Genomic DNA, 15,810 nt, shown 5'->3' on the forward strand with positions numbered 1-15,810 from the left:
AACTGAAGCTTAATTGTACTTTGATTAACGAGCAGCTGAACTGTTGACACTGCCTTCTGCAGTGTCACACACTTCTATCAAGAAAAGATGCGCTGCCATTCCATTCTGGTACCTGGCAGTATCTAGTCCTTGTCTTTTTTTCAAGTCACTCTTAAGGGAAAAAGCATCCCTACATAAAACTTCAGAGTTAAGTGCTAATACTGAAACCTAAAAGAATCTTAAGATGATTGTTTTTTCAACACTTTGCACACATAAGCTGGCATTGCCCCAAAAGTCTTGCCCTACTCCTTCCCAACTGGGAAGGAGTATTTCCTCTCGTACTAAGCATAGCTGCTTGTGACCTGGCCTTATGTTGGATGAACTCTTCTGTGTCCAAAGAAGGGACAAACCCCAAGCAACAGTGCCAACCGAAAGTGTTCAAACTCTAGTCCTAGATCAGATACTCAGCCAACTGCCTTAGTGATGAGACCACAAGTGCTGCATTGATTTTTTTCACCTACTTAAAGCTCTGTGGTGGTAGTAACAGGTTTCATTTTCAGTTGTACAACTAGAACTGGGCAAATAGGGAACACTGTTGCTGAGAAAGGCTTCTTCTAATAGTTCACCTGCATAGATCAGCTTGCAGGATTGACTAGAAATAGTTACATCTTTCATTCCCAAACACACGCTGAGAGTCCCAGCCCAAGGATATGGAGAACTACATACACAAAACGGCCTCCAAGAAAGCTATGCAGGCATAACTGTGAAGAACAGGAAAGTCAATGATATTTTTATTTTAAGATTCATAAAACTTCAGGGAAAAAAAAAAAGTATACCGAACAATGCACTGTTACTAATGAATACGATACAGTCTGGCTATTCTGCAGGAGTGGGGAAAAAGGTTTCACTGAAAGCAAGTTTTAATATCATCGTCTAATGCTGGGAGTGAAGCTCTTCTCTGCTCTCCCTGTTTTTGATGGTGACTGGGAGTCTATTTGACTCATACCTGTAAAGAAAACAAAAGGAAGGTTAATGAATGACACAAAAAAAGGGATGATATCGTATAACCTCCAGATTTTGAAAATGCTTTATATATTCTATATATTCTTGTATTCCTGTTCAGAATGTCCGATTTCCCTGGCTAAACAGAGGAATTCTGAAGAGACTGTGCTCTTCTTAGAAGCTTAATATTTCCAGTTGTCATGTGTTGTGTCTGTCCCCTATTCCCCGCGCCCCCCCTTGAATGTTGTTAAAAAACAATATGCATAGGATCTGCTAGTTACCATAAGGCACAATTCTTGCACTTTCAGGGCTCAGTGTTGCCCAGGTATGGTTTACTGTCTGAAACGTACAACTAAAGTCGGAAATAATTGATGTTCAATTACAGTTATAAAGAATACAGGCAGTGCCACTGAATATCACAATCCATTCTGTAGTATTATTATACTCAATTGTTTTCAAAATAGGATGCTTGGTACCTGGAATGTCACAAGACCAGAAATCATTACACTGTGGACAGCGTGGTTCAGTCTGAGCTCTAAAGTACTTTCTGACACAAGGTAAATGCATTCCAATTCCACAGGATTCACATACTTGGCTCTGAAATAAGAAGTGTTGATAAAAAAAAAAAAATCTTTCTAACTTGTCCTTCAGTTTGACATAGAGTTGTTAACAAATGGCAGCAGGTATGTAACGCTTTATTCCAAAGAATGGTTCACACAGGACAGTTGGTGGATACGCAAAAGTCAAAGCTGGTAAATGATAAAAGGATTTCTTTTCCTGGAAACTAGGAAGTAACCATTTCCCTATATGGACAAAATTTAGCTTGAAAGACAAACAACAGTGAGCATATTTGGGTGCAATAAAGGCGACCAGTTGGGATGGAAAAAGTAACATAGAAGCATGTTACTTGGGAAGATGAGAAGATGATACAGGGTTAAGGAGCAAGAGAATGCAGTCATTTTGGAATAGGAGTTCAGGCTGTAACTACTTATGCAAGACTAAACTGGTAACATACCAGCTATCAAAACACAGTGCTTCAGCGTGCTATATATAAGTATACACGTTCATTCTGAAGTCCAAGACACAGGCAATTTCTGAACCAAAGTCCCAGGACCAAAGATAAACATATGTCACATGAAGACTGCTTTTTATAAGGTCCAAAGATAAGATAGCTATCACTTCACTGTTTTGCCTATTTAAGGAGTTCATCTCTAGCCTGCTGCTTTGGAAAGCAAGACAGCACAATAATGTTTGTCATTGGCTGAGTTTGCTTTCTCCAAGTTTATACTTGGAGATACTGCTCCAAGACAAGATTTTTTTTTCCAAAGACAGAAGATAAAATACCTACACTGAAAAAAAAAGATATTTTCTTTATATACATGGGCAGCATTACCAGATTACAAGACCAGAATTTTTCAGTGCCTGCCTAATACTCAAAGGAAAGTATCACAAACCTTCAGCTATGACCACATAAATACATCAGCAGAAGCCTACTGCATAAAACAAGTATTATAAATAAATAATATTTTATTTATAATAAAACAAGTGTTACCTGGATGGCAAGGCTGTGACAGATGTTACACTTCCTTACCACATCTTGGTAGTTGCTGAGAATGTATTGTTCCATCTCAATTATGCAGCGAGTATGCAGAGTATATTCTCCGTTTTTCTATGGAAACAAGTGGCAAGATGAGGAATTTCTTTTAATTCCTTTTATTTTTTTTTACTTTTCTAGCCACCTGCTAGCAAGCATTTGACATGCACTTTTTTCTGCCATCACGAAACTAACATGCTGACACTAATACAATGCAAAGCCGAAATACTTTTGAAGTAGCAGAATTGTTTAGAGGATCAGCCTAAAGATCTCACACCTTTAACAAAGGTCTAGTCCTTGGAAAGTACAGATGAACAAGCATGCTCTCTTTAACAAAGGCATGCAGTTTCAGGACCTTCCATTTGCACATTAGCGGAAATTCTACTGGCTTTCAGCAAAATCTAGGCATTTATTGCCTGAGGTATCTTTGAAAAATCTCTGCTAAATCACTCTAACATAATTAAACTTATAACAGCAAGTTGGAGATCTATGATGCAGTGAATCCAGGAGAAAAGGGATTGAGGTCTCACTTGTCTTGGGAAGCAACTGCAGTGTCCATGCAGTAAGCTAATCTCAATTTCTCCCTCATGAAGTAAAGGAGATTTAAAAATGTGCAGTGGCCCCTGCATTTCTGGTAGAGTTTTCAACATGTTTGGCCTCACTGCTTTTCAGGATAGTCTGCATGTAAGTGGCTGCACTGGTCACCCTGAAGAGCTGAAGTTTAAGTATGCTGTGCTGTTGTGTACAAAGGATGTCTGTAAGCCGCAATGCAGGGCTCTACTCACATACCCACCCAGCTCAGGTACAAGAAACCGAGACCGTGTTGTCCTATATAGACCTACCCAAGGACTTTTACTTTGTAAAAGTACTACCTTTTCTGCAAAAATCACTGGAACGGCAATGAGCACAGGCCCCACCATAAAACCATTTTTGCCGTCATTCATTAAAGAACAGCTCCAGTTTCAGCCATCACATCCATGAGAAAATAATAGCTAGACCTATTAAAATACAAACACTTGAAAAGATAGAGCAGCTACCTCAGAGAGCCACTTATCCTCCACAAAAACTTTCAGCACTTGTTCTGCTTCCTTTTTCTTCATTTTCTTTGTCTTAAGTTGGTCGGTCAAGTTTAAAATATCTGTAGAAGAGGCAAAGCCATTTTCTGATGAAATGATTAGGTCCATCTACAGAAAGAAATATTTTCAACTATTAAAAAAATGCAATTGGATAGACACACCTTAGAGTAATATGCAGCTTTTTAGCATCCATACATATGAGATACACTACAGTACATGGTTCAAACCAGAACTGTAAAACAAAGGCCAAAAGCTGAAACAGTCACTGTTACCCTGACAGCTTTAACCTTTGTCAAGGAAACATTTCCACAAATAGAACTGTACTGTGCTGCCTAAATGAAGCTGCATTCAGGGACCCTTGAACATACACTCAGGGGTGACAAATCTGTTTTTTTTTATCTGCTCTTTGTCAAGGTTCTTTTGAGGAAAAATCTCTCACTACTAAAGTTTGTCCATTCTGGAGTCATTAGTCCCACTGAACCTACCTGGCACTTGAAGGTTGTAGCAGTATTACCAATCTTCAAAAAATCTCTCATTGGAAACATTCCTGCCGCTCATCATCACACAGCAGCATGCAGAGTTTTTATGTCAGTATTACTACGTGCCAAGATAATTCCATCTCTGCAGTGCTGACATGGCTGCGTAGGTGCTTCACCAGTAATGGGGGAGGGCGGGGAAATCTCTGGGTACTTTTCATGTAGATTAGACTTTTGCAGCTGTCACAGAATAGTCAATGCACCTCTCTTTCCAGTTTATACTGAAAATTTTATTTTAATGGATGTGCAAAAAAAAATTTAAAAGTCTAGTGGCTGGAGAAATTAGGTCCTCAAAGTTCAAGACACTATGAGAACAACTCACCAAAACATGCAAGATGCATAGCTATGATCACAACTCACATTAATGGTTGTTCATAACAAATTAGACATCAAATTTGCTAGAATCTCACTCCAATAGTTCTATTTACAACTTTAGAAAATTCTTAAGTGTATGTTTTCTTGTTTAAAAAGGAGCATTCTGACTAATTTATTAAATACAGCTAAGCAATAGCAACAGACAAATGTTTCTACTCAAATCAGCAAATCCAACTTGTATGTTATTAGCATTAAAATCGACTGTGTGTTACTAGGCTACTGAAGCCAGTAAATTCAGCAATCACAACCGAAAATGCTGAAGAAAGGTGTTTGTTTAACTAAAAGCAGGTACGTCAAGTCACTGACTGCAAGGAGCAGTCCCATATTGCTGATGTCAGTTTACATCATTACTTGCCTATTATTTCCATCACACAGGACCACCCCACCCCCCATTCAATTTGGGATAAACTTAGTTAGGATGGCAACTAGTTTCTGAACCACATCTCCATTCATTTCCTTTTCCATTCGTTTTAAGGTGGTATCTTCACAAATAATGTGATTTACTAACTAATAACACATACTTACTGTTTTTCTGAACAATTCTAATTCATTTTCTGTATAGTCAGATGCCATTTTAGTTATTTCAGTTTCTGCCAAATTCACCTACAAAAAAAAAATACTTAAAGTGAAATCAAAGTGCTTTTGTATTTCTACACCATCAGTTGTAAAAGATCCTCTGGGTAAAGAATACATCATCTTACAATTAATAGAAATGTCACTTCTTTAAGTGGCATGAAAGAGGCTGTTCCTTAAAGATGGCACTCAATGGTACTCGAGTCCTTTCTTTACAACCCCTGCCTCTGCCCAGTCCAAGTTCTTAAACAACCCCCCCTCCCCGCTACAGAACTAATATAGACTATTAGTTCCATATAGTAGAACTAATATATTACACCAGGATACTATGCTGGACAGTAGCAGTAACTATGTTATAATACACATTTTTGTTTCACTGTGAAAAACAGTTACTGCTATTCGATATTCTTATTGCACATGCTACTGCTATTTATTATTGGCTCAACTTAATTGGCAAAATGACCCAGAAAGGTTAAAGCAGAAGCTAATGTTAGAATGCCTCCTGTACGGTCTTTTGAAATTACTATATAACCTTCCCTCTCTGACATGCACATTTCAGAGCATCTAGGGAAACTTTTTATAGGCCATTCCTCAGGAACCCTTTTATGCTAGGTTTATTTTTAAGAGAAAAAACTGAAGTTGGAAGGCTCTCTGTGTTTTCTAGCTTAAAAATTCCTTTTGAGAAAGAAATTCTTCTGTGAAAAAGAACTCTCACTTCAGCACTTAAGCAATGTTTATTTTAAATAAATCAGACGCTGCTGTAGTCCTTGCTGCTGTGTTCCACTTCCGCACACCTAGGCTGCTGGCACTTTATCCTCCCTCTTCCCTGTTCCAGAAGTAGCTTCTACAGCCACTGCCAGCGTAACGTGAACAGCCCCACATAAACCACACAAGACATTGCTAAGAGTAAGAAGCCTGCTGGCACACGCAGCCTTCAGTTCTAGGTTCTCTTTGTTTTCTCTAAATAGCAGTTCTATTATAGATATACTGTAGGAAAAGGACAGCCTTATGTTTATTATGCACAGATACAGCTAGATTTTTTTTTTTCCCCCGTTTACAAACGGAAGGTGTGCAGACCTTTTATTGGCATGTTATTAAAAGGTTAATTTTAAGTTGGAGACACGAGAAGCTCCTTCTGCTAGCTTCGAGAAATGAAACCACACGATGGCAGCACATTGCATACTTACTAAAGCATAATGTGCTCTCCCATCACCTTCCGACATTCCTTTCCGGATCTGCATAAACAAAGGCTGGAGATGGCTGTTAATGGTACTGACGAAATCATCCAGTTTATCATGCGCATAGTAGACTGAAAATAAACAAGATAAAGCACATACACAAAAAACCCAAACAACACGAAGCAGAACTTCTTATGTTTTATCTGCCAGGACAATTTTTCCCTAGGTAAAAGAGCTAAAAGTTAGTGAGGCAGAATTCAAACAGGTCTGCTATATTCAGCAGACATATCATTTTATGGTGGCGCTGACTACTAGCCTTCAGAGAAGCTCAGCTCCTTGAAAGTCAGAGTTCAGAGAGAGAGTCCAGATGTTCTGTCTCGCTGTATGGGACTCGCAACATTAATCCGTTAATTACAGTGACTTGCAGAAAGTTGAATTGAAAATAAAACATGACCAGGAAAAATTATTATACACAATACAAAACCACAGTTGCTTTCTCTCATTTACACACAGGGGATTCTTTGTTCCTTTGTGTTCTGTTTCACAAATTAATAGAATGTAAATGATCACATTACATACCAAAAAACCTTAAAATTCTAGCTTTGTAGAAATACAGCTAGTATCTTCTGTCATGTTCTAAAAACAAATTAAATACTAGCAGAAGTTCTACCATGTACATAATTAAGGTGGACTTCGGAGTCATTCCGTAGAAGCAGGTGCTATGGCTTTTGGCGGCAGAGCAACACCACACACCCTCACGAGTTTCCATCCAAAACACAATGATGTCAGTGGCAAAACTTGACTTCAGCAGGCCAGGGTTTCAAAAACAGAGCTAAGTAACAGCTCGTAACTTTAGAGAAATGATTGTCTCAAAAATACTACCAGTTATCACTAACTTAATACTATTCTCAGTTATAAGCATCCATCACTTGTGTAACAGCATCAGACAGACGTCCCACTCTCAAAATGCCACCATACAGCGTAGGACAATGCAAAAACATCAGTCACAGGATGTTCCTGCCCAGAAAGTTCATGATTCTTATATATGACTCCTTAAGTGAACAAAAGAAACAAACAGGAAGAACAATAATAAAGTATAATATTAAAGAAGTATAATTTTGTCAAGTTGTCGTGCCACCTGCCTGGCACCTGTCAGCAGCAAACACTGCATACATCAAAGCCAGGGAGTGTTAGTGATAGATCTAAAAGAGGGTAAGATGAAGGATAACATAAGAACATTCTTTTTTACAACAGCTGTAACATTTTAATGAGAGATGAACGGCTGCCCAAGTAGATCTTCTGTGAAAAAAAGGGATACAAGCTCTCCATAAAAAATTTACAATTCCAGACTCAGGAGAAATGATAGATGCCCTTTACTATTTGCAAAAGCTTATAGTTTATCTCTACAAAGCAGTTCTTGTACAGGCAGCCATAGCAACTGATTGTATAGAAACCATTCATTCAAATACATTATTGCTGAAAACAAGTTATTTACTGTCAACAGATTTGATGAGAAATTATACAGACTAATGCAATCTTCATTAAGTATCCACAATCTTTGTATTCTAACTATGCGTGTGCAGGAATCTCTTTGTCCTTTCTTCTTGGTAAAATACCTCAGAGGTGTCAATAGTACTTCTACTAAAGACTGTATTTAAGAAGACCTTGTTGTAACCTGAGTAGGTTAGATGCATACTGGAGCCAAGACTACCCTACTTCCAAAATACTGGATTAAACTTTCCAGTTACTTTTCCAGTAACTTCCCCTGTAAAGCGTAGTACCTTAAAAAAATATAATCTAAGATTTAGTTACAATTGCTGTAAATTATTTTTTGTAACAGAAATAAATTATTTTCTTCTCTCTCAACTAATACTATATCACAGATGTACTTGTTGTAATCTGTTTTCAGTCAAATAAAATTAGAGGAAATTGTTGTGTTCATAATTGGGTACTGGAATAGCAAAGTTGTTCATAAAATTTAAAACCAAGTATATGCAGGAACCAGCTATTATTCTTTCTGCCAATAAACAATTCTCAGCTCTGAACACTTAATAAAGTTAACACGTGACAGCATTAGAAAAAGAGTTCAGTATGTGTTACCCTACAACACTGCTTGGGAGCATTTTATTTAGAAGACATTATTTCCGTTCAATGACAGATAGCAGATGAGCAAATAGGAAACAGTAAATACGTGGAACACAAATATTCTGGGGGTGTTCACGTTGGTTTTTTTTCCTAAATTTATACAAACTCTTAATAATAAATATTTTTCACAGAAAAGCTGAACAGATCCCTCACTGAAGATAAAGCAAAGGTGCTCAGAGAAACCAGAAACTTTTCTGAATGTGTCTGTATGCAAACTATAAACAGCAGGTAGCATAACAAACTTACACTCTTGGTTAATTATCACTTTTCAACAGACACCATTTTAAACATTCTTGCCTAAAGATGAATGAACAACAGGAATCTTTATTACTTAGTCTGAGATGCCACAGCTTCATGATAAATTTAAAAATATACTGGCACCGTTATAAAATTAAAGCTCCCGTGTCTACAGCAAAAGACTATAAATAAGCTGAGTGAATGCTTTATAAGAAAAGAGATAGGACCTTTACTCATATAAAACCTAAACACATAGTTATCATTTCTGGGTACTTCAGCTTCCATCTTCTGTGCAACCAGAAGATTAAGCAGAAGATTAATTACAATTCTAGTTTGCAAAGTAGCATTATGAAAATGTCATGTTTTTCTTTTACTTTGATGACACCGACCAGATGTAATTTAAGCCACTGGCGACTGGTGTTGATATTTATGGTTGATTTTCAAACCATATTTAAAAAACTAATATACTAAAACAAAATAAAAACTATACAACAGCTTTTGGCATGATCAGTTTGCAAACTTTAGAATTAAACAAAAAGCTAGAACAAGCCATGAAGAATAAAATCCAAAGTAATTTGTCATGTTAAGTCACTGATGCTCAGTTTTCATTTCACAGAAGAATAAAAGAAGAATAAAACATTCAGAAAAGTTAATTTATTTGAGGAAAAAAACGTGGTGGGGTTTTGTGTTGGTTTTTTTTTTCCAATTTCCTTCCGTTACTCTGTTAGTACTAAGATGATTAATACACTAAGAAGCTCCCTATCAAGATTTGAAAATGCTGCCATCTAACTTTATTATAGCTAGAAAAAAATGAAGCAACACAACCATTACCGGTAAGAGAATCTAAAAGCTTGTTTATAAATCCTTTAAAAACAAAACATTCTTAATTACACTTTGCAGCAACATGTTGTACAATACTTCCCCCACCCCCCCCCCCCGTTCAACATGAAAAACAAGCCAGAACACTTCCTTGTAACAGCACAAGGTATTATATACATAAATACATAAAACCTGGCAATCCCTGCCTCGGAGAGCTTAATGACGTTTGAACTATGACTACGTCATTCACTGTTAATATTTTTATATGTATCCTGCTTTACATTATTTTAAACTCACATGAAACCATTCACATTAAACCTCTTTCTACACATACATTTACAATATGTTTCAGACTTTCCATGAAAAATAGAACCACAGGGAAGAAGAAAAACTTCTGCAATAACAATCTAGAACAAAAACAGATGGCACAGGAGTTTAGGGAGGAAAAATACTGTTATTCAAACAGTGCAGATGGATTTTCACCAGCACTGCAATGCTGATACACTTGAAAAGTTGTAATGAACTTCAGTAAGGACTCATAGCCAAGACTTCAGTTTTAAAGTGTGACCACTAACCCACTACCGGAGCAATGACTAACACCGACACTCTGCGACAGAGCTGGTTCAGTACAACTGGAGACTGGCACATCCCATCTTTTTTCAGTCGTCTTAACACGGCGAGTATTGAATTTTGACCCAAGGGATACAGTCAGTCTTCATTACAAGAACAGCTAAATGAGTAATTGATAAGCTTCTCTGCATTTTATGATTCTATCCAGCTACAAGGCATCTGATATGCAGCAAAAAATATTTAACAGAAAATCTGGCCTGCGTTACACAGGACACAAAAACAAATTGCTTCGTTCTGACCTTAAATTCTATAGAAAGTAGATACAATCCACAGTAAAAACAGAAGAGCCCCTGTAGAGTGGGTAGCACTGGGACAAGATACAAGAATACTACTGAGCCTGGCAGAAGCCTGGCTTCCACAACTAGTCATGGCCAATATGATGCAGATGAGATGGGAGAAAGTACAGCCATCCACCAGAAAACCTCATCTCATCCTCACCAAAATGTTTCCTCACCATTCACTTTTCCCACAACACGTAAGAGAAGTACCTGAAGTGTATTTACTAAAAAGCGTTCCCTAAGCTATAGCGAAGTACTGCTGGGGAATTGTGTGATCTCACTGTCTATACTCCCACTGATCTTCCCCAGTCCCTTTTCTGTCAGTGCCTTCTGATATTCTTCATTGTCTACACAAAAATGCCTAGTTTGAGGAGCCAAGAGCCATGTTTTCTTTTTCTAGTTTTGACATATCTGATGCACTATAAAGCAAAATATCTAAACAACGGTACAGTGGATTTTTCTGTTGTTTTGCAATGCAAACACTTCTCTGGTATATGTATATGACTTCAAACAGATGGTTATCTGCAAATTTCACCACAGATAACAAAGATTCCTCCAAGCTCTAGCTGAATTTTGCAGACAAGATATAAGCATAATGAGCACACTGGGTCACACATAGGAGCAGCTGCTGGGGCTCTTCCTAGAATACTAAATACTAAAAGACATACAAAACATGTAAAGCAAAAATGCTTGTCTATTCTATGAATCCCTGCTTTTATACATATAATTTATTTAGTGGGTCTTTCAACAGCCAAGCACAAAATATATTATGCTTTAGAAATTGGTATGACTGTAGACTAAAGTTGATACCAGCAGTTATTTTCTTCTGAGTTCAGTTACCGAGCCAGTTAAATAAAACACAAAACACAGTCAGACAAATGCCAGTCTGATACAATGCACATTAATGAATGGTTAATCCATACACTCCTGTAAATCCAAATGGGCAGGAAAAAAGCAGGTTTCTCTTATTCTTCCATTTTTCTAAACATCCTTTCATATATGGACTGTATCAACCATTTTTCTAATGAACTTCACTGTAACTTAATATACAGTTACATTTCATAATGAATTGTATAAATATTACCTTCAGTAAATATGGCCATCGGTTTGAAAGGCAACCTGATTTTGTCCCTCCAAATTATCCTTAGGTTCATCAAAAATATAGGAAAAGAAAGTGGATCTGTGTTTTCTGTTAACCTTCTGGCCTTGAAGAATATGGCAAAGAAAACGCTTGTGAATGACCATGTCTTTGGAAAATAAAATGCTGGTCATGAAAAAGCCCAACGTTATATTTAAATAGTCATCAAATGAAGATGTGCTGAATCCAAGAAAAACTAATAAACTTGGAAACCTATCAAGGGACAGAGAGCACATGAATCTCAATATTTATTCCATGATCTGTAAAAAAAACCAACACAAAACCACGAACAAACAGAAGTCATGCTATTACAGAGAGATATGTTTTCCAGGGGAGAGGCACCATATTTCCAATTGTACTATTTATAGTAGTGTAAGCCCAGAGCTTGTTATGAAAGCACTTCACTTGGCTTGGAAGACAGCAGGAAAAATAACCACAAACTCTCCCACTTTTTAGCGTTTCCTGATTTCAGGCTGGGGTCAGGGTCAGAATAATACTCTACATACTCTCCTCCCACAGACGGTGTCTTGTAAAGGGATTCAACAATAGCCAACTCGGATACTACCACTTCCCCGACTACACAAACAAAGGAAAAACCAGCTTGAACCCACAGACAACACACAAAGCCACTCCAGAAAGGATGCTGAGAATGTCGTGGTACCTTAGCTGTTATAGAATGCTAGAGATCTGCAAGATGTCTTAAACTTTGACCTGAAGTTTTTACTATAATAGGTTTCATAAGTGGAGAAGCTATAACACAATGCAGACAGAAAGAGCACACATTAAGGGATTCCAGTAAAGAAGTATTAGCAATTATAATAACCTTCCTCAACAAGCCTGCAATTTGTATCCTAGCTGAGAGTAAGTGTTAATCTTAACATTTTCTAGTGGTTCTACACAGCACTTTGATAGATGTTAGGAGCTTTTCCTTCACAGCTGTGTGCAGATTTTAGCACAGACACGTGTCTGCTAACAGGGAGCATGCAGGTGATACACAAAAAGTAAGACAGTATCTCCTGGCCTAAAGGTTTAAGATTTTGAAATAAACCAGAACAAGAAAATGTGCCAAACACCAAGAGGGAAAGTTTTCAGATCACTTTGCTCAGAAGCTGCACAAGCTAGTTACTATATGACTTGACTTCATTTGACACAGCTTTTTTTCCTTTTGTATTTAAGGAAACCAATGTCAGAGAGAGGAGACAGCCTTGTTACATAAAGCTTACAACCTCCAGGAGAAAGGAATTAATTCAAATAAGCTCGTTTTAGTAACATTAGCTTGGATCCAGTTTGAAAATTATTGTTCAGATTGCACTAAGCAGGATTAAAATTTATTTGAAGAAACTACATCAAAATAAAAACTTACATCTAGAAACAGTCTAGTCAGACTGAGTTTCCTCATAAAAATGCTATTACCATGTTCTCGTAAATTGCCATACCATTAACTTTGCCCCTAACAAGGATGGGTTTGTCAAACCACTGGTTCTTATGTTCATAAAACAAATGTGGGGGGAAGTGTTCCATTCAGTGAGTCAAGTTCAACATCCTTTTACCTCCCAATGGGACAAAAAGCTTTCCTAGGTAGAGCATTTAATAAAACTGTAACAGTTAAAACTCCCACACTGTATCTGTGTAATGTCACAAACTTTCCATTACACTCCGTCACTATGCAGAAAAAATACCAAGTACTTGGTAGGCAGCAGTTGCAGCGGAGCCATTTTTTTCTAAATTCTTCTATTAAATAAACCTTCCTAATGAATAATAACTCTATTGGCTCTTACTGCAGTACAGCTCACTGACCCTGCATACAGAAAACAGAATCCACCCATAACGTTCATTTTCTTAAGGTTCTTTGTTCTGAACACACAATAAACTCATTATAGCTATGCTACTGGCTTAGGCTAACTCTAGCATTTACGATAAATTCTATTACAAATCAGAGTGGCCTGGTTGTCACAAGCACGGGAGTAAACCTGTAAAAAGCAATGTAAAAAGCTTCCATTTTTTCAATCAGAAATTTGGGGAGGTGCTGAAATAAGCTCTTTTGGCTCAGAAGAGTTTGAAAACCTACGGAGTCTGTTTGACTCCTTTTAACTAAGGAAAATACAAAAATAGTGCCATCTCCCAGAAAGGACTCCACTTGTGGCAACAAAGCAAGATGGAGTTCACAACAGGTTGTGCACATCAGTGACAACAGTCTCCTCCCTCTTAACAGAGACAAAAAACAGTTAGCGATGGAAATGTAAAGTTATCATCCCAGTTAGCCACCAGCAACTAACAGTTCAGTTCCCCTGCAGTTACTGGTTCAGCTCTCAACAGACTCATGCAGATATCCTGAACTAAACCCCTCAAATAACTGTTAAGACAGCTTTTATGTTTAAAGTCATAAATACTAGAGAACTAGAAAATAACTTGAGACATATATTCAGTGCATATTAGATCTCAGAATGTAATTTAAACAACATTTGCTGGAGTTGCCTGCCTTTCAATAGTAATGGTTTAAAATCACTAATTTGAACAGTATTTGGGTGTCTCCTTTTAAATGGCACTTTTTGTTCTTACACGTTCCTTGTCCTTTTAAATTTCATTCATAAATAAGGAAAAGATGAAAACAGAGGAATTTTGTTCTTTCACTATTTTCTGGGAACCAGCAACTGACACATCTAATACCTCTGATTAATTAGTGCTAAACACATTACTCATTACAGCTTTCTTTCAGTTTGTGCCCACCACATTTTCAAAATTAGTGAAGATGAAATACAGATCTCTGATCTGCAAGCAAATCTATAAAAAAAAATTCCTATTGAGTTGATTATACATTTCTGTACTGTTTAAGCTCGAACATGAACTCCAAACGGATTTGATTGTATACAACCAAATTTTGGTTACATGAGCCACAAAATTCAGCTTGCTATAGCATATATAAAACTAACAAGCTGACCATGGAATCGGTCAGAAGTGACAGATTTACTCAAGATGGGTAACAACATACACTTGAAATTATATTGCAAGGGAAATCTTTCCAAATAAGTATGAAAAAAACCATTCTGCAAATTTCAGCACTATCAATGTCAAAATTTTTTTTTAAATGTATAACATTAAAAAAAACATGTTTGCTAAAATAAAAACTGCTCTGTATGAGTCTGACCTGATTAAAACTTAGTTTCCTTATTGCTGTATTATTTTATCTTTTAGGAAAGAGAGAGAACACTCACATCATTAAAGTTTTTTAACTTTTTTTTAGATGGTGTATGCTTTCCAGAAAGCTAATTATTTGTAAGCTGCACCAGGAAAAAAAAAAAAAAATAGTTCTTCCATCTCCCTACTTTTTCTCCAAAAGAGAAACACACCTTTATGGATTTCACAGCAGCGCCTGTGTAATTTCCTAGCCTCTGATCCTTCCATTATGCCATGAGACATCAGGACCTGCAAGAACCGTCGATGAGCATCCGTCATCTGAGCTGCCATCGCAATATTCCACCAGGCTTCAACTGCTGTAGGAGGTGTAAGCTGGAATTAATGCACGTGTTCACGCAAATTAAAAATACACAGTCCAAGCACACAAAAGATTTTAATTAAACTCTCTAACACTGAATTAGGGCAAAAAAGCAGATCCCCCAGGCTGTTCTCAGGATACAGATGGTGACTAACTCCAAGGTCCTACAAGAAGGATGCAAAAGAACAAGCCCAACTAATTTTAGCTACAGAATAAAACAACGTAGGCGTTGTGCTATCATAGCCCCAAACTGAAAATAGTGTTGTATGTGTAACCATCAGCAGAACACCTTTCATAGTTTTGTGTTAGATGCTTCTGCTTACTACATCTCCCAGTAACTTGTCTAGAGTGTAACTTACTTTGGAGAGAAAATCCTCCTCTAAATGTTCTGAGGAACATCAGAACTAAACAAAAGCATCTCAAGAAATTCCTTGAGCCAAATAATCGTTAACTGTTCACAAGAAAAAAAGCTTCCAGACTCCTCCAAGCCCAGTTAACGGACCAAACTGAGGAATGCTGGTGTGCGGTCGGATTTTAGAGCCTCCCACCTCCACCCGCCCCGGCACAGGGGGCTCTCTGAGGCGCCGCACTCGCTCACTCAGCGCACCCCCAGGACGGCACCGGCCTGAACCCCGACCGCCTCCCAGGGCCCCGGAGGTGCCGACCGGGACACGCTGAAAGCTGCTGAAGGGAAAACGTGAAAAAGTTTCCTCATCAGTTTTCCTCATTCTTGGCAGTTTCTCTCCTCAAGAAGACC

The 15,810-nt window shown here is 37.6% G+C and overlaps 1 protein-coding gene across 1 annotated transcript; it reads right to left on the reverse strand.

Annotated features, from left to right (window-relative positions):
- Positions 1 to 912: 912 nt before the first annotated feature.
- Positions 913 to 15,065, reverse strand: NSMCE1 (non-SMC element 1 homolog (S. cerevisiae)). Its single transcript, XM_009895275.1, is given in 8 exon segments — positions 913 to 948; positions 951 to 985; positions 1,458 to 1,578; positions 2,534 to 2,650; positions 3,613 to 3,759; positions 5,088 to 5,165; positions 6,323 to 6,444; positions 14,908 to 15,065. Coding segments are annotated over 8 exon segments (774 nt in total). The 5' UTR covers positions 15,026 to 15,065.
- Between the last annotated feature and the right edge of the window lie 745 nt (positions 15,066 to 15,810).

The sequence above is a fragment of the Charadrius vociferus genome, unplaced genomic scaffold, assembly GCF_000708025.1.
Source record: "Charadrius vociferus isolate BGI_N301 unplaced genomic scaffold, ASM70802v2 scaffold600, whole genome shotgun sequence".
Lineage (NCBI taxonomy): Eukaryota > Metazoa > Chordata > Aves > Charadriiformes > Charadriidae > Charadrius > Charadrius vociferus.